Source organism: Coregonus lavaretus (genome assembly GCF_964263955.1).
Source record: "Coregonus lavaretus genome assembly, contig: HAP1_SCAFFOLD_3076, whole genome shotgun sequence".
Taxonomy (NCBI): Eukaryota; Metazoa; Chordata; class Actinopteri; order Salmoniformes; family Salmonidae; genus Coregonus; species Coregonus lavaretus.
This window is the reverse complement of record NW_028156234.1, coordinates 1-27,885: the sequence shown is the minus strand read 5'-3', so window position 1 is coordinate 27,885 and position 27,885 is coordinate 1. Positions and strand designations below refer to the sequence as shown.

The 27,885-nt window shown below is 42.4% G+C and overlaps 2 protein-coding genes across 2 annotated transcripts; both read right to left on the bottom strand.

Moving 5' to 3' along the window:
- Nucleotides 1–6,411: 6,411 nt before the first annotated feature.
- LOC311126576 (reticulon-4 receptor-like 2) lies at nt 6,412–9,977 on the bottom strand. The gene is made up of 4 exons (XM_084200567.1): nt 9,860–9,977; nt 8,349–8,575; nt 7,886–8,119; nt 6,412–7,601 (listed from the first exon to the last, which is right to left on the bottom strand). The coding sequence occupies exons 1-4, from the start codon at nt 9,915–9,917 to the stop codon at nt 6,732–6,734; spliced, it is 1,389 nt and encodes a 462-aa protein (XP_084056693.1). The 5' UTR covers nt 9,918–9,977; the 3' UTR covers nt 6,412–6,731.
- A 9,433-nt stretch (nt 9,978–19,410) lies between these two features.
- On the bottom strand, nt 19,411–22,746 carry LOC311126574 (reticulon-4 receptor-like 2). The gene is made up of 4 exons (XM_084200566.1): nt 22,617–22,746; nt 21,102–21,328; nt 20,659–20,892; nt 19,411–20,354 (listed from the first exon to the last, which is right to left on the bottom strand). Exons 1-4 carry the CDS (start codon nt 22,672–22,674, stop codon nt 19,485–19,487), a joined length of 1,389 nt encoding a protein of 462 aa, XP_084056692.1. The 5' UTR covers nt 22,675–22,746; the 3' UTR covers nt 19,411–19,484.
- Nucleotides 22,747–27,885: the final 5,139 nt, after the last annotated feature.

Sequence of the window (27,885 nt, the reverse complement as noted above, 5' to 3'; positions counted from 1 at the left end):
GGATAAGAGCGTCTGCTAAATGACTAAAATGTAAATGTAATATTGATGTGCTGTACCTTAACAGACTATTGTAATATTGATGTACTGTACATTAAGAGATTATTGTAATATTGATGTGCTGTACATTAAGAGACTATTGTAATATTGATGTACTGTACATTAAAATACTATTGTAATATTGATGTACTGTACATTAAGAGACTATTGTAATATTGATGTACTGTACATTAACAAACTATTGTAATATTGATGTACTGTACATTAAGGGACTATTGTTATATTGATGTACTGTACATTAACATACTATTGTAATGTTGATGTACTGTACATTAACAGACTATTGTAATATTGATGTACTGTACATTAACAGACTATTGTAATATTGATGTACTGTACATGAACAGATTATTGTAATATTGATGTACTGTACATTAACAGACTATTGTAGTATTGATGTTCTGTACATTAAGACACTATTGTAATATTGATGTATTTTACATTAAGAGACTATTGTAATATTGATGCACTCTACATTAAGAGCCAATTGTAATATTGATGTACTGTACATTAACAGACTATTGTAATATTGATGTACTGTACATTAAGGGACTATTGTAATATTGATGTACTGTACATTAACAGACTATTGTAATATTGATGTACTGTACATTAAGAGATTATTGTAATATTGATGTGCTGTACATTAAGAGACTATTGTAATATTGATGTACTGTACATTAAAATACTATTGTAATATTGATGTACTGTACATTAAGAGACTATTGTAATATTGATGTACTGTACATTAACAAACTATTGTAATATTGATGTACTGTACATTAAGGGACTATTGTAATATTGATGTACTGTACATTAACATACTATTGTAATATTGATGTACTGTACATTAACAGACTATTGTAATATTGATGTACTGTACATTAACAGACTATTGTAATATTGATGTACTGTACATGAACAGACTATTGTAATATTGATGTACTGTACATGAACAGACTATTGTAGTATTGATGTTCTGTACATTAAGACACTATTGTAATATTGATGTATTTTACATTAAGAGACTATTGTAATATTGATGCACTCTACGTTAAGAGCCTATTGTAATATTGATGTACTGTACATTAACAGACTATTGTAATATTGATGTACTGTACATTAAGGGACTATTGTAATATTGATGTACTGTACATTAACAGACTATTGTAATATTGATGTACTGTACATTAACAGACTATTGTAATATTGATGTACTGTACATTAACAGACTATTGTAATATTGATGTACTGTACATTAACAGACTATTGTAATATTGATGTCTGTACATTAACAGACTATTGTAATATTGATGTACTGTACATTAAGAGACTATTGTAATATTGATGTACTGTACATTAACAGACTATTGTAATATTGATGTACTGTACATTAAGAGACTATTGTAATATTGATGTACTGTACATTAACAGACTATTGTAATATTGATGTACTGTACATAAACAGACTATTGTAATATTGATGTACTGTACATTAACATACTATTGTAATATTGATGTACTGTACATTAACAGACTATTGTAATATTGATGTACTGTACATTAAGAGATTATTGCAATATTGATGTGCTGTACATTAAGAGACTATTGTAATATTGATGTACTGTACATTAAAATACTATTGTAATATTGATGTACTGTACATTAAGAGACTATTGTAATATTGATGTACTGTACATTAACAAACTATTGTAATATTGATGTACTGTACATTAAGGGACTATTGTAATATTGATGTACTGTACATTAACAGACTATTGTAATATTGATGTACTGTACATGAACAGACTATTGTAATATTGATGTACTGTACATTAACAGACTATTGTAGTATTGATGTTCTGTACATTAAGACACTATTGTAATATTGATGTATTTTACATTAAGAGACTATTGTAATATTGATGCACTCTACATTAAGAGCCTATTGTAATATTGATGTACTGTACATTAACAGACTATTGTAATATTGATGTATTGTACATTAAGGGACTATTGTAATATTGATGTACTGTACATTAACATACTATTGTAATATTGATGTACTGTACATTAACATACTATTGTAATATTGATGTACTGTACATTAACAGACTATTGTAATATTGATGTACTGTACATGAACAGACTATTGTAATATTGATGTACTGTACATTAACAGACTATTGTAGTATTGATGTTCTGTACATTAACATACTATTGTAATATTGATGTACTGTACATTAACAGACTATTGTAATATTGATGTACTGTACATTAACAGACTATTGTAATATTGATGTACTGTACATGAACAGACTATTGTAATATTGATGTACTGTACATTAACAGACTATTGTAGTATTGATGTTCTGTACATTAAGACACTATTGTAATATTGATGTACTGTACATTAACAGACTATTGTAATATTGATGTACTGTACATGAACAGACTATTGTAATATTGATGTACTGTACATTAACAGACTATTGTAGTATTGATGTTCTGTACATTAAGACACTATTGTAATATTGATGCATTGTACATTAACAGACTATTGTAATATTGATGTACTGTAAATTAAGAGACTATTGTAATATTGATGTACTGTACATTAACAGACTATTGTAATATTGATGTACTGTACATTAACAGACTATTGTAATATTGATGTCTGTACATTAACAGACTATTGTAATATTGATGTACTGTACATTAACAGACTATTGTAATATTGATGGACTGTACATTAACAGACTATTGTAATATTGATGTACTGTACATTAACAGACTATTGTAATATTGATGGTGTTGCATGTTAACTGTTATCATCTGGACATTTGCCTGGAAGACAACTTACACAATGAAGAGAGTATTTGTGTGTGTGTGTGTGTGTGTGTGTGTGTGTATCCCTCTGGACTTGCCACGGCTGACATCCAAATCCTTCAAATGATACGCTCACGCAAATCATTTTTTCAAAACAAAGTTCAGTATTTATTCTTTATATTTTGTTGCATCTTCTCTTCCACAATGAAAAAGATGACAGCAAAAGACAACTCAATCTCCTCACACAGTCAAGTAGATAACAAAATATTGTTTTCTCACACATACACTCACTCTCACACTTGGTCAAGCAGACCGGTTTAATTTACAGTACAGTCATTGGGTAAAATGGTATGACTGGGGCTTTGGTCGTCTGAAAGTGACCTGATTGTCATGGCCACAGAAGAGCACCGAGGCCCAGTTTGACCTCACCCTAATGGCTGACATATATGGACACAGTGTTACTACAGCATAACAGAACAGAACACAAACCAATCCCTGGACTCTCTTATTAGTGAACAGCGTATTGTTGAGTCCATAGAATCCTATTTCTATGGTTGACTCACATGTATTGAAAGGCTGTGTCTCAAGGGGCACCCTACTCTCAATTTAGTGCTCTACTTTTGACCGGGGTCCATGCATATGGGATAGGGTGCCATTTGGGACGCAGACAAACATCTCCAACCGAACAACATAGATAAGTAATGCTTTTCTTTAAAAGCTAGGTGATTTCATAAAGCACAATCTATTTAACTACTGTAACATAAATAGATTGGAAGAAGGACATTACATGGAGCTGCAAGACTCTCTCTCTCTCTCTCTCTCTGTCTGTCTCTCTCTCTCTCTCTCTCTCTCTCTCTCTCTCTCTCTCTCTCTCTCTCTCTCTCTCTCTGTCTGTCTCTTTCTCCTCCTTTATTCTGCTCTCTCTCTCTCCAGAGGGATGGAGGGAGGGGGGTGAGTGCTTTACAGAAACAGGTGACCAGTAGGATAAAGAAAGGAAGAGAGAGACAGGGAGAGAGAGGGAGGAGGAAGGAGGGAGGGAAGATACGTCAGCACGCCTACCCACCCTCCTACTAAGCCTTGTAGAAACTCAGACAAAATGAGTTGGAAGAGAGGAGGGAGGGAGAGAAAGAGAGGGAGGGGTGGAGGCTGCTGAAAGACAGAGGATGAGGAGAGGAAGTCTGTTTTTGGTCACCTCCTCAGAGCTCCTTTCTCTGACGTCGCTTCAGCTGTCCGCCAAACAGATTCCAGTCTCTCTTTTTAACTGTCTTCCTGTCGATGACTGGTCGCCAAGGCATGAGTAGGTCAGTCAGTCAGTCAGTCAGTCAGTCATTCTGTCTCTGTCAGCAACTAAAGGAATTCTGTCTCTCTGTGAGTCAGCAAAGTCTGTGAGTAACAATTTGGTCCCTCTGTTGTTCTGTCCGTTTGTTGATCAATCTCAGTGCAGTCACAATGTAACTCTCCTTGTCTCTCTCTGCTGGAGAACTGCCAGGCTTTTCCATCCATTTATTCTGTGCCAAGATCTCTAATCCCAGTAGTCCAGAACAGTCCTATTGGAATAATAGGGCCAGTCAGTCACTAGTCAGTTTTATTGGTCCAGTCAAGTCCAGGCCAGGCCAGTCCAGGCCAGTCATCACATGTGCCATTCTGTGTCTCTTTCAGTTCCAGTTCTAGATCTCTTCTTAGGTTCTATTCAGATCAGTTTCTGATTGATTCTTCTGAGTTGAACTAAATTGATTACTAGACTGGAGATGTTGGGGTGGGTATGGTAGACAGTATTGGGGTGCTGGGTTGAACAAATATGTTTTTTTGTTTACTGATCATCTAGCTAAGTTGTTTGGCTAAATGACTGACTAGCAGTCCTTGGCTCCATCTGAAATGACACCCTATTCTCTATGGAGTGCAGTGTCAAAAGTAGTGCACTACTTTCACCTTCCAAAGAAGTGTGAATATTCCAAGAGAGAGTACAAATAACTTAAAGAGATCAAGTATTGACCAAGTAAAATCTGTTTGAAATACAACAACTGCTGCCCCCAAAGAAAAGTCTCACAAACGTTATTCAGAATCACAATAGCTCTTTTTATCTCTCAAACTGGTAATTCACTGGTCACGTCACGCATTCAGTCAATGACATCACAAACAAACAGTGATAGCTAATCAGAACAGAAACTGATACTGCCAGACAGGAAGCATCCTTTCCCTGTGGCTTCTATGGTGATGATGTCATATTTACAGGACATGAAGTCATACAAAGACTGAACCTGAATACCTGAGGTGATTGCTTGTCTCTCCTATTCAGTGTCTCATGGTCAAGGGCCAGCACTGTCGCTTTCTCTAGCTCGCTCTCTCTTTATTTCATTCTTTCTTTCACCGTGTCTCACATTCCATTGCTTTATTTATATTCCCTGCCCTGTCCTTGCTCCCTCTCTTCCGTTCTCTTTATTATTGAGAATCTCAACAACCCTCTCTCCCACGCTTCTCTACCTCTCTCTCTGTCCTCTAGCTTCTCTACCTCTCTCTCTGTCCTCTAGCTTCTCTACCTCTCTCTCTGTCCTCTAGCTTCTCTACCTCTCTCTCTGTCCTCTAGCTTCTCTACCTCTCTCTCTGTCCTCTAGCTTCTCTACCTCTCTCTCTGTCCTCTAGCTTCTCTACCTCTCTCTCTGTCCTCTAGCTTCTCTACCTCTCTCTCTGTCCTCTAGCTTCTCTACCTCTCTCTCTGTCCTCTAGCTTCTCTACCTCTCTCTCTGTCCTCTAGCTTCTCTACCTCTCTCTCTGTCCTCTAGCTTCTCTACCTCTCTCTCTGTCCTCTAGCTTCTCTACCTCTCTCTCTGTCCTCTAGCTTCTCTACCTCTCTCTCTGTCCTCTAGCTTCTCTACCTCTCTCTCTGTCCTCTAGCTTCTCTACCTCTCTCTCTGTCCTCTAGCTTCTTCCTTTGGTAACTCACCACACTCTCTGTCTCTCTGTCTCTCTACCTTTACGTATCTCTCTACATATCCTCTCTCTATCTTTACATATCTCTCTACATATCCTCTCTCTCTATCTTTCTGTCTCTCTACCTTTACATTTCTCTCTACATATCTTCTCTCACCTTCTCGTATGCTGGTGACTGCCTCTCTTTCATTCTTTCATCCCTTCTTTCTCTCTCTCCTTAGCTATTTTTCTGTAAACAATCCATTATAAAGTAGGCATCGTGGTAGACAACAAATAAGACGGATATCCCAACTGCTCTGCACCCTCAAGTACACCAACCTATTTACAGTATAACTGTCAGAGTTAGTACAACAGTAGTGGCAGGAATGTAGTAACTGTCATAACTGTAATCATAGCACTCGTAGTAGCAGAAGCAGTCGTAATAGTAGAAATAGTAGTAGTAGTAACATGTATATAATAGTCGTAGCACTTGTAGTTCTAATATTCCTCAAAGTGACAACAGTTACAGCATTCGCAACAGTAAGTAGCGCTGGTATTAGCTGTAGAGCGTTACAGGTGTCCGCTGACCCCTGATTGCAGGCGTCGTCACGGCAACCAACACACCAGACAGGCGAGGTGCACCTGTTCTAGTAACAGCCTTGGTTGTCTACTGTACTGTACTGTATTATACTATGTACAATATTGTACTGTGTACTGTCAGCCATTGTTGTTTAGCCCTGCATTAAGTTAGAAGTCACAATCTAACCCCCCCCCCTTTGTATCCCCTGCTGTCCTGTACTACTGATAGAGATAGACATTATCCAGTAGGACATCAGAGGGTTAACTAGGGAGGTACAGAGTCTTTAACAAGGGGTTCCCCCATGCCCTGAGAGGGGCCGGGCGAAGAGAGGAATGGGGGTGGGTACTTAAAGTCTGATTCAGCCAAATATGAGGTGTAGATTGATGGAGACGGCGAGTAGCGAGAGGGCGAGGAGGAGTGAGAGAGAGGGGGATGAGGTGGAGGAGGAGTTGGGAGGGAGGCCATCGAAGTCGGGCGGACACTCGAGCTCGAAGCATCGCAGCGTGGTGCCGGCGTCCTCGTTCCCGTAGTTCGCCCAGTACTCGTCGGCGTCGAGTTTGGGTAGCGCTGCCTCTTCCTCGCCGAGCTCGTACTTGACATTGGTGGAGGTCACGATGGGTGGGTTGTTCTTTCCTTGGGGGAACGGGAAGGCCTTGATGGTCTCGGAGCTCTTCTCGAACACTGCCTTGGTCTGGGACTGGGGCTTGTGCTTGGAGAACCACCATCTTGTCTTGGTGCTGAAGGTCCTCGTGGTGGAGCCGGCCAGGGTGCCGGGGTCGGGGAGAGGGCAGAGGGCGAAGTCCATCTCACGGAGGAAGCGAAGGTCCATCCCGCGGCGGGGGGAAGGGGAGGCACACAACAGCTCGGACGATGAGACGCGGGCGCCACGGAACCACTCCCACAGGGGGAGGGCCTCGCAGCCACAGGACCAGGGGTTCCCATTGAGACGGAGGAACTCGATGCCCTGGGTGTCACGAAGTGCCTGCCCGGGGAGCTCAGCCAATGAGTTGTTGAACAGGAAGAGCATGGTGAGGCGTCCGAGGTCGCGGAACGCCCGGCGGTTAACCTGGCGCACACGGTTGTCGTGGAGAAGAAGGCGGTCCAGGTTGACCAGGCCACGGAACACGTTCTCGGACAGAGTGCGGATACGGTTGCCATGCAGGAAGAGCTGGCTCAGGTTGATGAGGTCAGAGAAGAGGTCATCCTGGAGGAAGTGGAGCTGGTTCTCCTACAAGGAGGAAACAGGAAGAGGAAGTGGTCAGGTGGGGTCAGGTGATAATGGGCTACATCTCAGTAGTGGTGAGGTGATAAACATTACACCTTCCACTGAAAGGGCATCTCATAACTATCACTGATGCAGCATGATTTGTATCATGATACAACATGGTGTAATTGTGATTGTGATGATATAAAATGATGTAATTTTCACAGTCCTATGAGAATTCCCTGTAGTGTGTGTGTATGTGTGTGCGTGTGTGCCTGTGTGCGTTAATAAATCTGTACTGCCCCTACCTGCAGGTAGAGGAACTGCAGGCTGTAGAGCTTGTGGAACAGGTCATGGGGCAGGGCGGTAAGCTTGCAGCGGTGCATGTGGAGACTCTGGAGTTTCTCCAGGCCCCTGAAGGCCCCTCCTTCCAGCCTGCGCAAGTGAGAGTTGTCCCCCAGGTCCAGCTCCTCTAGGTCCCTCAGCTCACTGAAGGAGCCAGCCTCAATCCACGTGATGTTGTTCGAGAAAAGCCACAGGACCTATAGGGGAGAGGGAGGGAGGGTAGGAGTGAGAGTGTGAATATCAATATGTATTCTAGGGTCAGGTATTATTCTATGGTAATATTGTAGGTAAGGCAATGCACTCAAACTCAAAAAGAAAAAAAATATTGAGTGCAAAGAGAGAGAGAGAGAGAGAGAGAGAGAGAGAGAGAGAGAGGTCAAAATAAGCACACACAATGTCTCATTTAAACACTCTATAGTCTCTTACCTGAGTCCCGAAGCCGAAAGAGCCGACTCTGAGCTCCGTGATTCGGTTGTTCTGTAGGAACACGCGCTGCGAGTCGTAGGGCACGCCCACGGGCACGGAGGTGAAGTTCTGCGCCTGGCAGCTCACGGTCATGGGAGTCGGGTAGCACACGCACAGATGCGGGCACGCCGCCGACGGACCGGGCTTGCCTAGGACCAGCCACACCACCAGCCACAGGGAGAGGCCGCCTGGGAGAGAGAGGAAAGCGGGGAGAAGTGAGTCTAGATGCGGGGTCGGGAAGGCGAAGCTAGCGGGAGCTGTCTGGTAGATGTGGTTCTGAAACTGTTTGCTGGCGGCCCGGATGGCAAACTGCTGCTGGAAATGTGGCAGTTGAATCTCAATACAGCTGATCACAGTCAAAACTCAGATCACAATCAAAGCGTTGCTTATGTACCAAATCAATACATTTCTTTTTTGGATGCAGCAATAGCTTTTTCTCCCCAACATCAGTTTAAATTGTCAGGTTTGAATGCGGAGAAATTACGAAAAGTTAGCTGGAGCTGTCCAGTAACAAGGGTGCTGAAACTGTTGACGCAGACACTCAATTGCCGCAATAAACCACATTGCTACCTTCAGTTGATGCTAAATACTTTATGTAAAGCCTTTGTCTAATCTGAATACCTCAAATGTATCATTTTGAGATTGTTGGAAATATTCGCAAAATATCATATTGATGGAATGAGATTGCAATTTGAATACTGATTAAATAATTAACTCTCAATTTAGACAATATAAAGCTCTGTTAATTCTTAATCAGTAAAGATTATAGCATCAAGAGCTCATATGATGACAGAGATGACGTATGATCACTTTAGAAGGCGTGATTGAGTAACCAAGTCTGTGCGTAAAACTGCGTTTCTCTCTTTGCCTGCGTAAGACATTACGCACAGCAGTATCTCAAAGTAAACCCAAGCAAATCGTATCTAAAACTTTTACAAACATATGACAAGTCTAAGATAAGTTCCATATCTTACACTGGCGATATCTATCTATTGAATAGTTGCAAAGTAGGCCTACATCATAAAGTAAAATCAAAGTACAATCATAACAAAATTGCAAGTGTAAAATGTCCCATACTAAATCTATTTTACAAACGTATTGGAATTACAATCCATGTTCATAGAAAAAATAAGCTATTACTGTCTCTAACATGGCTGCAAAGCACACATTTTGTTTTGATATTATCTGTGAATCATGCATTCCATTGCTAACTGGGTGAATGATTCCCAAACTATCAAATAAGATACTTTCTCAAAATCATAGTAGCCTAACTAATGCACAACGCCTCTTACACTATTACATCATCAGACAAGTAGAATATAACGGGAAACCGTTAGAAAAGTGGTAGAAATAGGTCAAGTGGAGGAATGAGTCTCAAAACTATTAAGTAAGATACTTTCCAAAAGTCATAGTAACTAATGCACAACAGTATAAACCAATAGATGGTGGTAAGAAAAGCCGTATAAACTTACTTTTGCAGTTGCGCATGAATGAGCATCGTCTGCTCCGAGCGGTTGTAGGGGTGTCCATTTCAAACCAAAGCCGAAAGCGAGTTAGCCTGAGAGGGTGAAATACTGCCTGCTATCTCCGCTGACTGGTGCTCTGGACGATTGGTTCCCGATTCGGAGCGACTGAGAGAGTACCGAATGTTGGGTCCCGGTGTCCCATTTATACTCGAGAATCCCGTTAGCGCCTACGGTTGTGGGCACCACGGAATCCCCTACGTCACGGCCAGGTCATGATCGAAGGGGGGGGGGGGGGGGAATTGAGGGAAGAAGAAAAAAACGGAAAGAGGAGGGCCGTGCACCGTGCGTCGGACATCGGGCGGGTGGGTGACGAGAGGATTCTTGGAGAGAGCGCGCGCGCAACCGCAGATAGCCTAGACAGCGCTCCAAGATAGAGAAGGAGGAGATTCAGACAGACTCACGCGGAAGGGAGGGATGATGTGAGTGAGTGAGAGGAAGGGAGGGAGGTATGGAGGCACGGTGCCCGGTAATGACTGCGCTTTGTGGAGGAGCGGAGGACGGGTAGAGAGAGCAGCACGAGGTTCGCATCCTGGCTCGCGATCAGAAGCAGCTATGGTCTGTTTCCGGGCGGCACCGGCACGCCTCAGAGAGAGGGGTAATAGAGAGATGAATGGATATGGAGAGAAGAGAAGGAAGAGAGAGGAAAGGAGATCAGTGGAAAGGGGGGGGGGGCATTTACATACTGCCAAAGGGAGGTTGTCACACAGACATTTATGAATTAATAATTCTACTTCGCCTATTAGGGGAGTGGAGACCTAGTAAATAAAACCCACGGGACAAGGGCGCACAGCACACTCAACTGGCTAAAGTTGGCTAGCTTGATAGCTAGTTACTTCCAGACACAAATGAGAGAACACCTCACTCTGACCATTTTACTGGTTAGGCTGTTTACATGTTATCTTTCTTGAAATATTCTTTTTTTTTTGGCCTCCGTTTCCTGACACCGGTCATATTCAGCAGGTTTTGCACGTTTGTAAATTCATCAGTTGTTCTACACTCTGGCACACTTAGACGAGAGTGCTGTGAAATCGGAGTAGATAGCCAGAGTGAATTTGCGACCGCAAGAGATATGCTAACTGGATAACAGTCGTTCAAGTTCAGCATAGCTAGCTAACTAACAAAGCGATTCACATTTCTTGCTAGCTAAACAAATGACACATGCATCTCTAGCTGGGAAAAAGTCAGTCACTAGCTATCTAGCTAATGTTAGGCTCCGTGTTTTTAGCTTGCTATATAAATAGCTACGCTAGCTTTTTAGCCACGTTATGACTGACTTGTGATCATTGCCCTTGCTAGTTTGATTGTATTGACATTTCCAGCCTTAGTTACATTTGTCAGTTTTTGTCCAGAATATTGAGTCATTGAAACTGAAACAGTGCAGCAAACAATGTACCAGGCAGGCCAGCTGTGATTTACAACCTGTTAGCAATATGGTCCTCTGTAGCTCAGCTGGTAGAGCACGGCGCTTGTAACGCCAAGGTAGTGGGTTCGATCCCCGGGACCACCCATACACAAAAAAAATGTATGCACGCATGACTGTAAGTCGCTTTGGATAAAAGCGTCTGCTAAATGGCATATTATATTATATTATTATATTTATATTTTTTGGACTACCAAGAAATGTATTGGTCAATTACAGTGGGGGAAAAAAGTATTTAGTCAGCCACCAATTGTGCAAGTTCTCCCACTTAAAAAGATGAGAGAGGCCTGTGATTTTCATCATAGGTACACGTCAACTATGACAGACAAAATGAGAAAAAATAATCCAGAAAATCACATTGTAGGATTTTTAATGAATTTATTTGCAAATGATGGTGGAAAATAAGTATTTGGTCAATAACAAAAGTTTCTCAATACTTTGTTATATACCCTTTGTTGGCAAAGACACAGGTCAAACGTTTTCTGTAAGTCTTCACAAGGTTTTCACACACTGTTGCTGGTTTTTTGGCCCATTCCTCCATGCAGATCTCCTCTAGAGCAGTGATGTTTTGGGGCTGTCACTGGGCAACACAGACTTTCAACTCCCTCCAAAGATGTTCTATGGGGTTGAGATCTGGAGACTGGCTAGGCCACTCCAGGACCTTGAAATGATTCTTACGAAGCCACTCCTTCGTTGCCCGGGCGGTGTGTTTGGGATCATTGTCATGCTGAAAGACCCAGCCACGTTTCATCTTCAATGCCCTTGCTGATGGAAGGAGGTTTTCACTCAAAATCTCACGATACATGGCCCCATTCATTCTTTCCTTTACACGGATCAGTCGTCCTGGTCTCTTTGCAGAAAAACAGCCCCAAAGCATGATGTTTCCACCCCCATGCTTCACAGTAGGTATGGTGTTCTTTGGATGCAACTCAGCATTCTTTGTCCTCCAAACACGACGAGTTGAGTTTTTACCAAAAAGTTATATTTTGGTTTCATCTGACCATATGACATTCTCCCAATCCTCTTCTGGATCATCCAAATGCACTCTAGCAAACTTCAGACGGGCCTGGACATGTACTGGCTTAAGCAGGGGGACACGTCTTGCACTGCAGGATTTGAGTCCCTGGCGGCGTAGTGTGTTACTGATGGTAGGCTTTGTTACTTTGGTCCCAGCTCTCTGCAGGTCATCCACTAGGTCCCCCCGTGTGGTTCAGGGATTTTTGCTCACCGTTCTTGTGATCATTTTGACCCCACGGGGTGAGATCTTGCGTGGAGCCCCAGATCAAGGGAGATTATCAGTGGTCTTGTATGTCTTCCATTTCCTAATAATTGCTCCCACAGTTGATTTCTTCAAACCAAGCTGCTTACCTATTGCAGATTCAGTCTTCCCAGCCTGGTGCAGGTCTACAATTTTGTTTCTGGTGTCCTTTGACAGCTCTTTGGTCTTGGCCATAGTGGAGTTTGGAGTGTGACTGTTTGAGGTTGTGGACAGGTGTCTTTTATACTGATAACAAGTTCAAACAGGTGCCATTAATACAGGTAACGAGTGGAGGACAGAGGAGCCTCTTAAAGAAGTTGTTACAGGTCTGTGAGAGCCAGAAATCTTGCTTGTTTGTAGGTGACCAAATACTTATTTTCCACCATAATTAGCAAATAAATTCATTAAAAATCCTACAATGTGATTTTCTGGAAATTTTTTCCTCAATTTGTCTGTCATAGTTGACGTGTACCTATGATGAAAATTACAGGCCTCTCTCATCTTTTTAAGTGGGAGAACTTGCACAATTGGTGGCTGACTAAATACTTTTTTTTCCCCACTGTATATGAATCATGCATTGAACTGTATCCATCTATTGTGCCAACAATGCCTTTGTGTACCTCATGGAATGCTTAGTCAAATAGAACCAATTTCTAAAACTTCTCATAAAGTTGGTTTTGAAACATGAACTGGGAATTTGGTATTTTGGGCTGATATGATTGTCTGTTTGTTTCATATCTGCAAAGTAGTTAAAACACTGTCAGTTCACATTAACAAACTATTGTAATATTGATGTACTGTACATTAACAGACTATTGTAATATTGATGTACTGTACATTAAGAGACTATTGTAATATTGATGTACTGTACATTAAGAGAATATTGTAATATTGATGTGCTGTACATTAACAGACTATTGTAATATTGATGTACTGTACATTAAGAGACTATTGTAATATTGATGTGCTGTACATTAACAGACTATTGTAATATTGATGTACTGTACATTAAGAGCCTATTGTAATATTGATGTACTGTACATTAAGAGACTATTGTAATATTGATGATGTGCTGTACATTAAGAGCCTATTGTAATATTGATGTACTGTACATTAAGAGACTATTGTAATATTGATGTACTGTACATTAAGAGACTATTGTAATACTGATGTACTGTACATTAAGAGACTATTGTAATATTGATGTACTGTACATTAAGAGACTATTGTGCAGTGGTCTAAGGCACTGCATCGCAGTGCTAGCTGTGCCACTAGAGATCCTGGTTCGAATCCAGGCTCTGTCGTAGCCGGCCGCGACCGGGAGACCCATGGGGCGGCGCACAATTTTCCCAGCGTCGTCCAGGGTATGGGAGGGAATGACCGGCAGGGATGTAGCTCAGTTGGTAGAGCATGGCGTTTGCAACACCAGGGTTGTGGGTTCGATTCCCACGGGGGGCCAGTATAAAATAAAATAAAAATAATAATAATGTATGCACTAACTGTAAGTCGCTCTGGATAAGAGCGTCTGCTAAATGACTAAAATGTAAATGTAATATTGATGTACTGTACATTAACAGACTATTGTAATATTGATGTACTGTACATTAACAGACTATTGTAATATTGATGTACTGTACATTAAGAGAATATTGTAATATTGATCTTACTGTACATTAACAGACTATTGTAATATTGATGTACTGTACATTAACAGACTATTGTAATATTGATGTGCTGTACATTAAGAGACTATTGTAATATTGATGTACTGTGCATGAACAGACAATTGTAATATTGATGTACATTACATTAACAGACTATTGTAATATTGATGTACTGTACATTAACAGACTATTGTAATATTGATGTACTGTACATTAACAGACTATTGTAATATTTATGTACTGTACATTAACAGACTATTGTAATATTGATGTGCTGTACATTAAGAGACTATTGTAATATTGATGTACTGTACATTAAGAGCCTATTGTAATATTGATGTACTGTACATTAACAAACTATTGTAATACTGATGTACTGTACATTAAGAGACTATTGTGCAGTGGTCTAAGTCACTGCATCGCAGTGCTAGCTGTGCCACTAGAGATCCTGGTTCGAATCCAGGCTCTGTCGTAGCCGGCCGCGACCGGGAGACCCATGGGGCGGCGCACAATTTTCCCAGCGTCGTCCAGGGTATGGGAGGGAATGGCCGGCAGGGATGTAGCTCAGTTGGTAGAGCATGGCGTTTGCAACGCCAGGGTTGTGGGTTCGATTCCCACGGGGGGCCAGTATAAAATAAAATAAAAATAATAATAATGTATGCACTAACTGTAAGTCGCTCTGGATAAGAGCGTCTGCTAAATGACTAAAATGTAAACGTAATATTGATGTACTGTACATTAATAGACTATTGTAATATTGATGTACTGTACATTAAGAGAATATTGTAATATTGATGTACTATACATTAACAGACTATTGTAATATTGATGTACTGTACATTAACAGACTATTGTAATATTGATGTACTGTACATTAACAGACTATTGTAATATTGATGTACTGTACATTAACAGACTATTGTAATATTGATGTACTGTACATTAAGATAATATTGTAATATTGATGTGCTGTACATTAACAGACTATTGTAATATTGATGTACTGTTCATTAAGAGACTATTGTAATATTGATGTGCTGTACATTAACAGACTATTGTAATATTGATGTACTGTACATTAAGAGACTATTGTAATATTGATGTACTGTACATGAACAGACAATTGTAATATTGATGTACATTACATTAACAGACTATTGTAATATTGATGTACTGTACATTAACAGACTATTGTAATATTGATGTACTGTACATTAACAGACTATTGTAATATTGATGTACTGTACATTAACAGACTATTGTAATATTGATGATGTGCTGTACATTAAGAGACTATTGTAAAATTGATGTACTGTACATTAAGAGACTATTGTAATATTGATGTACTGTACATTAAGAGACTATTGTAATATTGATGTGCTGTACATTAACAGACTATTGTAATATTGATGTACTGTACATTAACAGACTATTGTAATATTGATGTACTGTACATTAACCGACTATTTTAATATTGATGTACTGTACATTAAGAGACTATTGTAATATTGATGTACTGTACATTAAGAGACTATTGTGCAGTGGTCTAAGGCACTGCATCGCAGTGCTAGCTGTGCCACTAGAGATCCTGGTTCGAATCCAGGCTCTGTCGTAGCCGGCCGCGTCCGGGAGACCCATGGGGCGGCGCACAATTGGCCCAGCGTCGTCCAGGGTATGGGAGGGAATGGCCGGCAGGGATGTAGCTCAGTTGGTAGAGCATGGCGTTTGCAACGCCAGGGTTGTGGGTTCGATTCCCAAGGGGGGCCAGTATAAAATAAAATAAAAATAATAATAATGTATGCACTAACTGTAAGTCGCTCTGGATAAGAGCGTCTGCTAAATGACTAAAATGTAAATGTAATATTGATGTACTGTACATTAACAGACTATTGTAATATTGATGTACTGTACATTAACAGACTATTGTAATATCGATGTACTGTACATTAACAGACTATTGTAATATTGATGTACTGTACATTAAGAGACTATTGTAATATTGATGTACTGTACATTCACAGACTATTGTAATATTGATGTACTGTACATTAAGAGATTATTGTAATATTGATGTGCTGTACATTCACAGACTATTGTAATATTGATGTACTGTACATGAACAGACAATTGTAATATTGATGTATATTACATTAACAGACTATTGTAATATTGATGTACTGTACATTAAGAGATTATTGTAATATTTATGTACTGTACATTAACAGACTATTGTAATATTGATGTACTGTACATTAACAGACTATTGTAATATTGATGGTGTTGCTTGGTAAATGTTATCATCTACAAATGGACATTTGCCTGGAAGACAACTTACACAATGAAGAGAGTATTTGTGTGTGTGTGTGTGTGTGTGTGTGTGTGTGTGTGTGTATCCCTCTGGACTTGCCACGGCTGACATCCAAATCCTTCAAATGATACGCTCACGCAAATCATTTTTTCAAAACAAAGTTCAGTATTTATTCTTTATATTTTGTTGCATCTTTTCTTCCACAATGAAAAAGATGACAGCAAAAGACAACTCAAACTCCTCACACAGTCAAGTAGATAACAAAATATTGTTTTCTCACACATACACTCACTCTCACACTCGGTCAAGCAGACCGGTTTAATTTACAGTACAGTCATTGGGTAAAATGGTATGACTGGGGCTTTGGTCGTCTGAAAGTGACCTGATTGTCATGGCCACAGAAGAGCACCGAGGCCCAGTTTGACCTCACCCTAATGGCTGACATATATGGATGGACACAGTGTTACTACAGCATAACAGAACAGAACACAAACCAATCCCTGGACTCTTATTAGTGAACAGCGTATTGTTGAGTCCATAGAATCCTATTTCTATGGTTGACTCACATGTATTGAAAGGCTGTGTCTCAAGGGGCACCCTACTCCCAATTTAGTGCTCTACTTTTGACCGGGGTCCATGCAGGCCAGTCCAGGCCAGTCATCACATGTGCCATTCTGTGTCTCTTTCTGTTCCAGTTCTAGATCTCTTCTTAGGTTCTATTCAGATCAGTTTCTGATTGATTCTTCTGAGTTGAACTAAATTGATTATTAGACTGGAGATGTTGGGGTGGGTATGGTAGACAGTATTGGGGTGCTGGGTTGAACAAATATGGTTTTTTGTTTACTGATCATCTAGCTAAGTTGTTTGGCTAAATGACTGACTAGCAGTCCTTGGCTCCATCTGAAATGACACCCTATTCTCTATGGAGTGCAGTGTCAAAAGTAGTGCACTACTTTCACCTTCCAAAGAAGTGTGAGTATTCCAAGAGAGAGAACAAATAACTTAAAGAGATCAAGTATTGACCAAGTAAAATCTGTTTGAAATACAACAACTGCTGCCCCCAAAGAAAAGTCTCACAAACATTATTCAAAATCACAATAGCTCTTTTTATCTCTCATACTGGTCATTCACTGGTCTCGTCACGCATTCAGTCAATGACATCACAAACAAACAGTGATAGCTAATCAGAACAGAAACTGATGCTGCCAGACAGGAAGCATCCTTTCCCTGTGGCTTCTATGGTGATGATGTCATATTTACAGGACATGAAGTCATACAAATACTGAACCTGAAAACCTGAAGTGATTGCTTGTCTCTCCTATTCAGTGTCTCATGGTCAAGGGCCAGCACTGTCGCTTTCTCTAGCTCGCTCTCTCTTTCTTTCATTCTTTCTTTCACCGTGTCTCACATTCCATTGCTTTATTTATATTCCCTGCCCTGTCCTTGCTCCCTCTCTTCCGTTCTCTTTATTATTGAGAATCTCAACAACCCTCTCTCCCACGCTTCTCTACCTCTCTCTCTGTCCTCCTAGCTTCTCTACCTCTCTCTCTGTCCTCTAGCTTCTCTACCTCTCTCTCTGTCCTCTAGCTTCTCTACCTCTCTCTCTGTCCTCTAGCTTCTCTACCTCTCTCTCTGTCCTCTAGCTTCTCTACCTCTCTCTCTGTCCTCTAGCTTCTCTACCTCTCTCTCTGTCCTCTAGCTTCTCTACCCCTCTCTCTGTCCTCTAGCTTCTCTACCTCTCTCTCTGTCCTCTAGCTTCTCTACCTCTCTCTCTGTCCTCTAGCTTCTCTACCTCTCTCTCTGTCCTCTAGCTTCTCTACCTCTCTCTCTGTCCTCTAGCTTCTCTACCTCTCTCTCTGTCCTCTAGCTTCTCTACCTCTCTCTCTGTCCTCTAGCTTCTCTACCTCTCTCTCTGTCCTCTAGCTTCTCTACCTCTCTCTCTGTCCTCTAGCTTCTCTACCTCTCTCTCTGTCCTCTAGCTTCTCTACCTCTCTCTCTGTCCTCTAGCTTCTTCCTTTGGTAACTCACCACTCTCTCTGTCTCTCTGTCTCTCTACCTTTACGTATCTCTCTACATATCCTCTCTCTATCTTTACATATCTCTCTACATATCCTCTCTCTCTGTCTCTATCTTTAAATATCTCTCTACATATCTTCTCTCACCTTCTCGTATGCTGGTGACTGCCTCTCTTTCATTCTTTCATCCCTTCTTTCTCTCTCTCCTTAGCTATTTTTCTGTAAACAATCCATTATAAAGTAGGCATCGTGGTAGACAACAAATAAGACGGATATCCCAACTGCTCTGCACCCTCAAGTACACCAACCTATTTACAGTATAACTGTCAGAGTTAGTACAACAGTAGTGGCAGGAATGTAGTAACTGTCATAACTGTAATCATAGCACTCGTAGTAGCAGAAGCAGTCGTAATAGTAGAAATAGTAGTAGTAGTAACATGTATATAATAGTCGTAGCACTTGTAGTTCTAATATTCCTAAAAGTGACAACAGTTACAGCATTCGCAACAGTAAGTAGCGCTGGTATTAGCTGTAGAGCGTTACAGGTGTCCGCTGACCCCTGATTGCAGGCGTCGTCACGGCAACCAACACCCCAGACAGGTGAGGTGCACCTGTTCTAGTAACAGCCTTGGTTGTCTACTGTCCTGTACTGTATTATACTATGTACAATATTGTACTGTGTACTGTCAGCCATTGTTGTTTAGCCCTGCATTAAGTTAGAAGTCACAATCTAACCCCCCCCCTTTGTATCCCCTGCTGTCCTGTACTACTGATAGAGATAGACATTATCCAGTAGGACATCAGAGGGTTAACTAGGGAGGTACAGAGTCTTTAACAAGGGGTTCCCCCATGCCCTGAGAGGGGCCGGGCGAAGAGAGGAATGGGGGTGGGTACTTAAAGTCTGATTCAGCCAAATATGAGGTGTAGATTGATGGAGACGGCGAGTAGCGAGAGGGCGAGGAGGAGTGAGAGAGAGGGGGATGAGGTGGAGGAGGAGTTGGGAGGGAGGCCATCGAAGTCGGGCGGACACTCGAGCTCGAAGCATCGCAGCGTGGTGCCGGCGTCCTCGTTCCCGTAGTTCGCCCAGTACTCCTCGGCGTCGAGTTTGGGTAGCGCTGCCTCTTCCTCGCCGAGCTCGTACTTGACATTGGTGGAGGTCACGATGGGTGGGTTGTTCTTTCCTTGGGGGAACGGGAAGGCCTTGATGGTCTCGGAGCTCTTCTCGAACAGTGCCTTGGTCTGGGACTGGGGCTTGTGCTTGGAGAACCACCATCTTGTCTTGGTGCTGAAGGTCCTCGTGGTGGAGCCGGCCAGGGTGCCGGGGTCGGGGAGAGGGCAGAGGGCGAAGTCCATCTCACGGAGGAAGCGGAGGTCCATCCCGCGGCGGGGGGAAGGGGAGGCACACAACAGCTCGGACGATGAGACGCGGGCGCCACGGAACCACTCCCACAGGGGGAGGGCCTCGCAGCCACAGGACCAGGGGTTCCCATTGAGACGGAGGAACTCGATGCCCTGGGTGTCACGAAGTGCCTGCCCAGGGAGCTCAGCCAATGAGTTGTTGAACAGGAAGAGCATGGTGAGGCGTCCGAGGTCGCGGAACGCCCGGCGGTTAACCTGGCGCACACGGTTGTCGTGGAGAAGAAGGCGGTCCAGGTTGACCAGGCCACGGAACACGTTCTCGGACAGAGTGCGGATACGGTTGCCATGCAGGAAGAGCTGGCTCAGGTTGATGAGGTCAGAGAAGAGGTCATCCTGGAGGAAGTGGAGCTGGTTCTCCTACAAGGAGGAAACAGGAAGAGGAAGTGGTCAGGTGGGGTCAGGTGATAATGGGCTACATCTCAGTAGTGGTGAGGTGATAAACATTACACCTTCCACTGAAAGGGCATCTCATAACTATCACTGATGCAGCATGATTTGTATCATGATACAACATGATGTAATTGTGATTGTGATGATATAAAATGATGTAATTTTCACAGTCCTATGAGAATTCCCTGTAGTGTGTGTGTATGTGTGTGCGTGTGTATACATGTGTCCCCGTGCGTGCCTGTGTGCGTTAATATATCTGTACTGCCCCTACCTGCAGGTAGAGGAACTGCAGGCTGTAGAGCTTGTGGAACAGGTCATGGGGCAGGGCGGTAAGCTTGCAGCGGTGCATGTGGAGACTCTGGAGTTTCTCCAGGCCCCTGAAGGCCCCTCCTTCCAGCCTGCGCAAGTGAGAGTTGTCCCCCAGGTCCAGCTCCTCTAGGTCCCTCAGCTCACTGAAGGAGCCAGCCTCAATCCACGTGATGTTGTTCGAGAAAAGCCACAGGACCTATAGGGGAGAGGGAGGGAGGGGAGGAGGGAGGGAGAGTGTGAATATCAATATGTATTCTAGGGTCAGGTATTATTCTATGGTAATATTGTAGGTAAGGCAATGCACTCAAACTCAAAAAGAAAAAAAATATTGAGAGCAAAGAGAGAGAGAGAGAGGTCAAAAGAAGCACACACCATGTCTCATTTAAACACTCTATAGTCTCTTACCTGAGTCCCGAAGCCGAAAGAGCCGACTCTGAGCTCCGTGATTCGGTTGTTCTGTAGGAACACGCGCTGCGAGTCGTAGGGCACGCCCACGGGCACGGAGGTGAAGTTCTGCGCCTGGCAGCTCACGGTCATGGGAGTCGGGTAGCACACGCACAGATGCGGGCACGCCGCCGACGGACCGGGCTTGCCTAGGACCAGCCACACCACCAGCCACAGGGAGAGGCCGCCTGGGAGAGAGAGGAAAGCGGGGAGAAGTGAGTCTAGATGCGGGGTCGGGAAGGCGAAGCTAGCGGGAGCTGTCTGGTAGATGTGGTTCTGAAACTGTTTGCTGGCGGCCCGGATGGCAAACTGCTGCTGGAAATGTGGCAGTTGAATCTCAATACAGCTGATCACAGTCAAAACTCAGATCACAATCAAAGCGTTGCTTATGTACCAAATCAATACATTTCTTTTTTGGATGCAGCAATAGCTTTTTCTCCCCAACATCAGTTTAAATTGTCAGGTTTGAATGCGGAGAAATGACGAAAAGTTAGCTGGAGCTGTCCAGTAACAAGGGTGCTGAAACTGTTGACGCAGACACTCAATTGCCGCAATAAACCACATTGCTACCTTCAGTTGATGCAAAAATACTTTATGTAAAGCCTTTGTCTAATCTGAATACCTCAAATGTATCATTTTGAGATTGTTGGAAATATTCGCAAAATATCATCATATTGATGGAATGAGATTGCAATTTGAATACTGATTAAATAATTAACTCTCAATTTAGACAATATAAAGCTCAGTTAATTCTTAATCAGTAAAGATTACAGCATCAAGAGCTCATATGATGACAGAGATGACGTATGATCACTTTAGAAGGCGTGATTGAGTAACCAAGTCTGTGCGTAAAACTGCGTTTCTCTCTTTGCCTGCGTAAGACATTACGCACAGCAGTATCTCAAAGTAAACCCAAGCAAATCGTATCTAAAACTTTTACAAACATATGACAAGTCTAAGATAAGTTCCATATCTTACACTGGCGATATCTATCTATTGAATAGTTGCAAAGTAGGCCTACATCATAAAGTAAAATCAAAGTACAATCATAACAAAATTGCAAGTGTAAAATGTCCCATACTAAATCTATTTTACAAACGTATTGGAATTACAATCCATGTTCATAGAAAAAATAAGCTATTACTGTCTCTAACATGGCTGCAAAGCACACATTTTGTTTTGATATTATCTGTGAATCATGCATTCCATTGCTAACTGGGTGAATGATTCCCAAACTATCAAATAAGATACTTTCTCAAAATCATAGTAGCCTAACTAATGCACAACGCCTCTTACACTATTACATCATCAGACAAGTAGAATATAACGGGAAACCGTTAGAAAAGTGGTAGAAATAGGTCAAGTGGAGGAATGAGTCTCAAAACTATCAAGTAAGATACTTTCCAAAAGTCATAGTAACTAATGCACAACAGTATAAACCAATAGATGGTGGTAAGAAAAGCCGTATAAACTTACTTTTGCAGTTGCGCATGAATGAGCATCGTCTGCTCCGAGCGGTTGTAGGGGTGTCCATTTCAAACCAAAGCCGAAAGCGAGTTAGCCTGAGAGGGTGAAATACTGCCTGCTATCTCCGCTGACTGGTGCTCTGGACGATTGGTTCCCGAGTCGGAGCGACTGAGAGAGTACCGAATGTTGGGTCCCGGTGTCCCATTTATACTCGAGAATCCCGTTAGCGCCTACGGTTGTGGGCACCACGGAATCCCCTACGTCACGGCCAGGTCATGATCGAAGGGGGGGGGGGGGGGGGGGGGAATTGAGGGAAGAAGAAAAAAACGGAAAGAGGAGGGCCGTGCACCGTGCGTCGGACATCGGGCGGGTGGGTGACGAGAGGATTCTTGGAGAGAGCGCGCGTGCAACCGCAGATAGCCTAGACAGCGCTCCAAGATAGAGAAGGAGGAGATTCAGACAGACTCACGCGGAAGGGAGGGATGATGTGAGTGAGAGGAAGGGAGGGAGGTATGGAGGCACGGTGCCCGGTAATGACTGCGCTTTGTGGAGGAGCGGAGGACGGGTAGAGAGAGCAGCACGAGGTTCGCTTCCCGGCTCGCGATCAGAAGCAGCTATGGTCTGTTTCCGGGCGGCACCGGCACGCCTCAGAGAGAGGGGTAATAGAAAGATGAATGGATATGGAGAGAAGAGAAGGAAGAGAGAGGAAAGGAGATCAGTGGAAAGGTGGGGGGGGGGGGGGGGCATTTACATACTGCCAAAGGGAGGTTGTCACACAGACATTTATGAATGAATAATTCTACTTCGCCTATTAGGAGAGTGGAGACCTAGTAAATAAAACCCACGGGACAAGGGCGCACAGCACTCTCATATGTACCCAAATAGTTGTTGACATGGGACATGAGTCGGGAATGAATGAGTAGTTATTATGAGTGGGACACATTCAGGTTATGAGATACAGATGGACTTTGGAAAGTGAAGGTGAGGGTTCTAACGATATAATTGGGATTATCATTCTATGGTTCCAATTGGCTATCTTTAACTCAGCGGGCTAGCTCAGTCTTGTGACATACAGGGGACCCGGATTCCCCTGCCTCTCCCACACTATCAGCTGAGTGCGTTAGTTCCCTAGGCTTTAAAGGAACAGCCAGTTAAACAGATAAAGGAACAGCAAGTTAATCAGATAAAGGAACAGCAAGTTAATCAGATAAAGGAACAGTAAGTTAATCAAATAAAGGAACAGTCAGTTAATCAGATAAAGGAACAGTCAGTTAAACAGATAAAGGAACAGCAAGTTAATCAGATAAAAGAACAGTCAGTTAATCAGATAAAGGAACAGCAAGTTAACCAAATAAAGGAACAGTCAGTTAATCAGATAAAGGAACAGCAAGTTCATCAAATAAAGGAACAGCCAGTTATTCAGATAAAGGAACAGTCAGTTAAACAGATAAAGGAACAGCAAGTTAATCAGATAAAGGAACAGTCAGTTAATCAGATAAAGGAACAGCAAGTTAATCAAATAAAGGAACAGCCAGTTAATCAGATAAAGGAACAGCAAGTTAATCAAATAAAGGAACAGTCAGTTAATCAGATAAAGGAACAGCAAGTTAATCAAATAAAGGAACAGCCAGTTAATCAGATAAAGGAACAGCAAGTTAATCAAATAAAGGAACAGTCAGTTAATCAGATAAAGGAACAGTCATTTAATCAGATAAAGGAACAGCCAGTTAATCAGATAAATTAACAGTCAGTTAATCAAATAAAGGAACAGCCAGTTAATCAGATAAAGGAACAGTCATTTAATCAGATAAAGGAACAGCCAGTTAATCAGATAAATTAACAGTCAGTTAATCAGATAAAGGAACAGTCAGTTAATCAGATAAATGAACAGTCAGTTAATCAGAAAAAGGAACAGTCAGTTAATCAGATAAAGGAACAGCCAGTTAATCAGATAAATGAACAGTCAGTTAATCAGATAAAGGAACAGTCAGTTAATCAGATAAAGGAACAGGCAGTTAATCAGATAAAGGAACAGCCATTTAATCAGAAAAATGAACAATTAGTTAGATAAAGGAACAGCCAGTTAAGCAGATAAAGGAACAGCCAGTAAATCAGATAAAGAAACAGCCAGTTAATCAGATGAGTGATGGAGGGAATCCATGTTGTTGTTTCACACCTCCTCCTCCTGAAGATCTGGACCTCAATACTCTACTGCCCACTGTCATGATGCATGACTAAACCACACACACACACACACACACACACACACACACACACACAGGCTTTCCCTTACCACTCCTACACACACCACCCGCTCCGCGTGCGCATTTGCTTTCATGGATGTGTGCTTGATTTGTGTGTGTGTGTGTTTGTGTGTGTGTGTGTGTTTGTGTGTTTATGTGTGTGTTTGTGTGTTAATGTGTGTTTGTGTGTTTATGTGTGTGTTTGTGTGTTAATGTGTGTTTGTGTGTTTATGTGTGTGTTTGTGTGTTAATGTGTGTGTTTGTGTGTTTGTGTGTTTATGTGTGTGTTTGTGTGTTTGTATTTCTATGTGGCCATTCCAATATCTGTGAATAATTGATGTTGTGTATGACATAGACCAATAGAAATAGAGGCTTCCCCCTGCCACACCACACCACCAGCTGTGCTTAGTTCACCTTCATGTGTGAGTGTGTGTGTCCCTCTCTATCTGTCTGTACAGTATCCGCTCGTCATGTCTTGCACAGCGAGACTCAACATCTCTGATCCTAACCAACTGGTATTAACCTGCCACCTTATCGGTTAATCAATCAATTGGTTGATTGAAGTGTTGCTACAAAGTTGCTCTCTCCAGATGAAGTCACACAGTCCCACTGTCATAAAGACAGTGGGGGGGATCAAGGGGGCGAGGGGCGGTGTGTGTGTGTATGTGTGTATGCCTGTGTGCTACCAGAGGGGACGGTGGGGCTCGTGTTCCTCTGATCTGAGGTGTGTGGTGAGGGTCGAGCGTGTTCCTCTGATCTGAGGTGTGTGGTGAGGGTCGAGCGTGTTCCTCTGATCTGAGGTGTGTGGTGAGGGTCGAGCGTGTTCCTCTGATCTGAGGTGTGTGGTGAGGGTCGAGCGTGTTCCTCTGATCTGAGGTGTGTGGTGAGGGTCGAGCGAGTCGATGTTGGCTGCTGAGCCAACACCCCCCCCTGGGGTCTGGATAAAGATGGGGAAACAGGTGGACACACACACACACACACACACATACACACACGGTCAAGACCCATGGGGCGGCGCACAATTGGCCCAGCGTCGTCCAAGGTAGGGGAGGGTTTGGCCGGCAGGGATGGCGTTTGCAATGCCAGGGTTGTGGGTTCGATTCCCATGGGGGGCCAGTATGAAAAAAATAATGTATGCACTCACTAACTGTAAGTCGCTCTGGATAAGAGCGTCTGCTAAATGACTAAAATGTAAATGTAAATGTAAATGTCAGGTACAGTACACACACACATTAATACAGTTTACAGACGTGGAGAAAGATACACTCCAGTCAGACACAGAAGCATCTTTGACTTCCGCTCTGCAGCTCACCGCTGTAAGACTAAATCTATTGAGCTTTTCTTATTTCATATAGTCTTGATCCTTTCATCTCTCTCTCTCTCTCTCTCTCTCTCGCTCTCTCTCGCTTTCATTCACGCTGTCCTCTGCAAGAGTTTTCTTTCCTAGCCTTGGCGTCACCACTTCCGATTCACCATATCTAATTTCACTTCCTTCGATGGCATGTGTGCATTTACGTGACAGGAGAGTGTAGACACACACTCTATCGATGCATTGTGAAAGTAGTGTATATCTTCTGCACAGGATGTGTGTGTGTGTGTGTGTTTGTGTAGAAGCCCTTTTTTCCCAACTAACTGGAATTTCAGTTGACTTAGATGTGACCCCAGCTCTGCTCTGCTATGTACTCTTCCTAAGAGCTCCATTATCCCTCAGCTGTAACAGAACGCATGCGTCTGAAATGGAACCCTATCCCCTATATAGTGCACTACTTTTGACCAGGGTCCATAGGGCTGTTCTCAAAAGTAGTGCACTATATAGGGGATAGGGTGCCATTTGGGACAAAGCCAAAGTCTCAAGGCAACATTCTTGGCTTGACTGTCTCTATGGTGCTCAGTGGCATTATATAGAAGTATTAGACACTACCAGCCATTCAATGAAGAGTTGATAGTGTTAACGACTGCAGTTTTCTCAAGTTGAATTTCCTGTTCATCAGTGCCTCAGCAGCTTTTCTTGGGTGTGTGTCTACCTTCTTTTACTAGTACCCAGAGTGCAACTTCCGTTTTCTGAAGTTTCATTTCTGTTGGTCAACCTTTTGGATGTGCATCTACACTACCAGTCAAACGTTTGACACACCTACTCATTCAAGGGTTTTTCTTTATTTTTACTATTTTCTACATTGTAGAATAATAGTGAAGACATCAAAACTATGAAATAACACATTTGGAATCATGTAGTAACCAAAAAAGTGTTAAACAAATCAAAATATATTTTATATTTGAGATTCTTCAAATAGCCACCCTTTGCCTACTCTCTAAAAGGAGGATGGAGAGAGGGAGGAGGGATGGAGGGATGGAGAGAGGGAGGATAGAGAGAGGGGGAGGGAGGATGGAGAGAATCATGGAGAGAGGTAGGATGGAGGATGGAGAGAGGGATGGAGAGAGGATGGAGAGAGGGATGGAGAGAGGATGGAGAGAGGATGGAGAGAGGTAGGATGGAGAGAGGATGGAGAGCGGATGGAGAGAGGGATGGAGAGAGGATGGAGAGAGCATGGAGAGAGGGATGGATGGAGATATGCTGATGCTTGTATAATATTGGCATACATTATGTCCATCCATCTTGTCCAGTTTTTCACCTCTTCTTCCCTCTCTCCATCCTCCATCCATCCTCCTCTCCATCCCTCCTCCCTCTGTGCTGATCTAATACTCTCTCTCCTCTTCCTCTCATCTTCATCACCCAGTGAAATAGCAAGGATGACCCTCTTTTCTCTCTCTCCTGAGTTCCTCCTACTTCCACATCTTACAGTTTCTCACTGTTTCTCTCTGTTTCTCTCTGTTTCTCACTGTGTCTCACTGCCACTCAATGTTTGTAAGTGCTTGCATGTGTGTGCGTGTGCTTCACATTAACACTACAGATGTAAGCTTATGCCATCAGCTCACCTTCTTGTGAAAATAAATAAAATATTCAATAAATAAATATTCAATGAATATTCATCAATTCTTCACCCTTAAGCACTGATCGTCTCTGCTATGGAATACAC

Coding starts and splice junctions, on each gene's coding strand:
- LOC311126576 (XM_084200567.1), bottom strand. CDS start 9,917: ATGGACACCCCTACAACCGCTCGGAGCAGACGATGCTCATTCATGCGC. Junction 8,576..9,859: donor ATTCATGCGCAACTGCAAAA/GTAAGTTTATAC, acceptor TCTCTCTCCCAG/GCGGCCTCTCCCTGTGGCTG. Junction 8,120..8,348: donor CTTTCGGCTTCGGGACTCAG/GTAAGAGACTAT, acceptor TCTCCCCTATAG/GTCCTGTGGCTTTTCTCGAA.
- LOC311126574 (XM_084200566.1), bottom strand. CDS start 22,674: ATGGACACCCCTACAACCGCTCGGAGCAGACGATGCTCATTCATGCGC. Junction 21,329..22,616: donor ATTCATGCGCAACTGCAAAA/GTAAGTTTATAC, acceptor TCTCTCTCCCAG/GCGGCCTCTCCCTGTGGCTG. Junction 20,893..21,101: donor CTTTCGGCTTCGGGACTCAG/GTAAGAGACTAT, acceptor TCTCCCCTATAG/GTCCTGTGGCTTTTCTCGAA.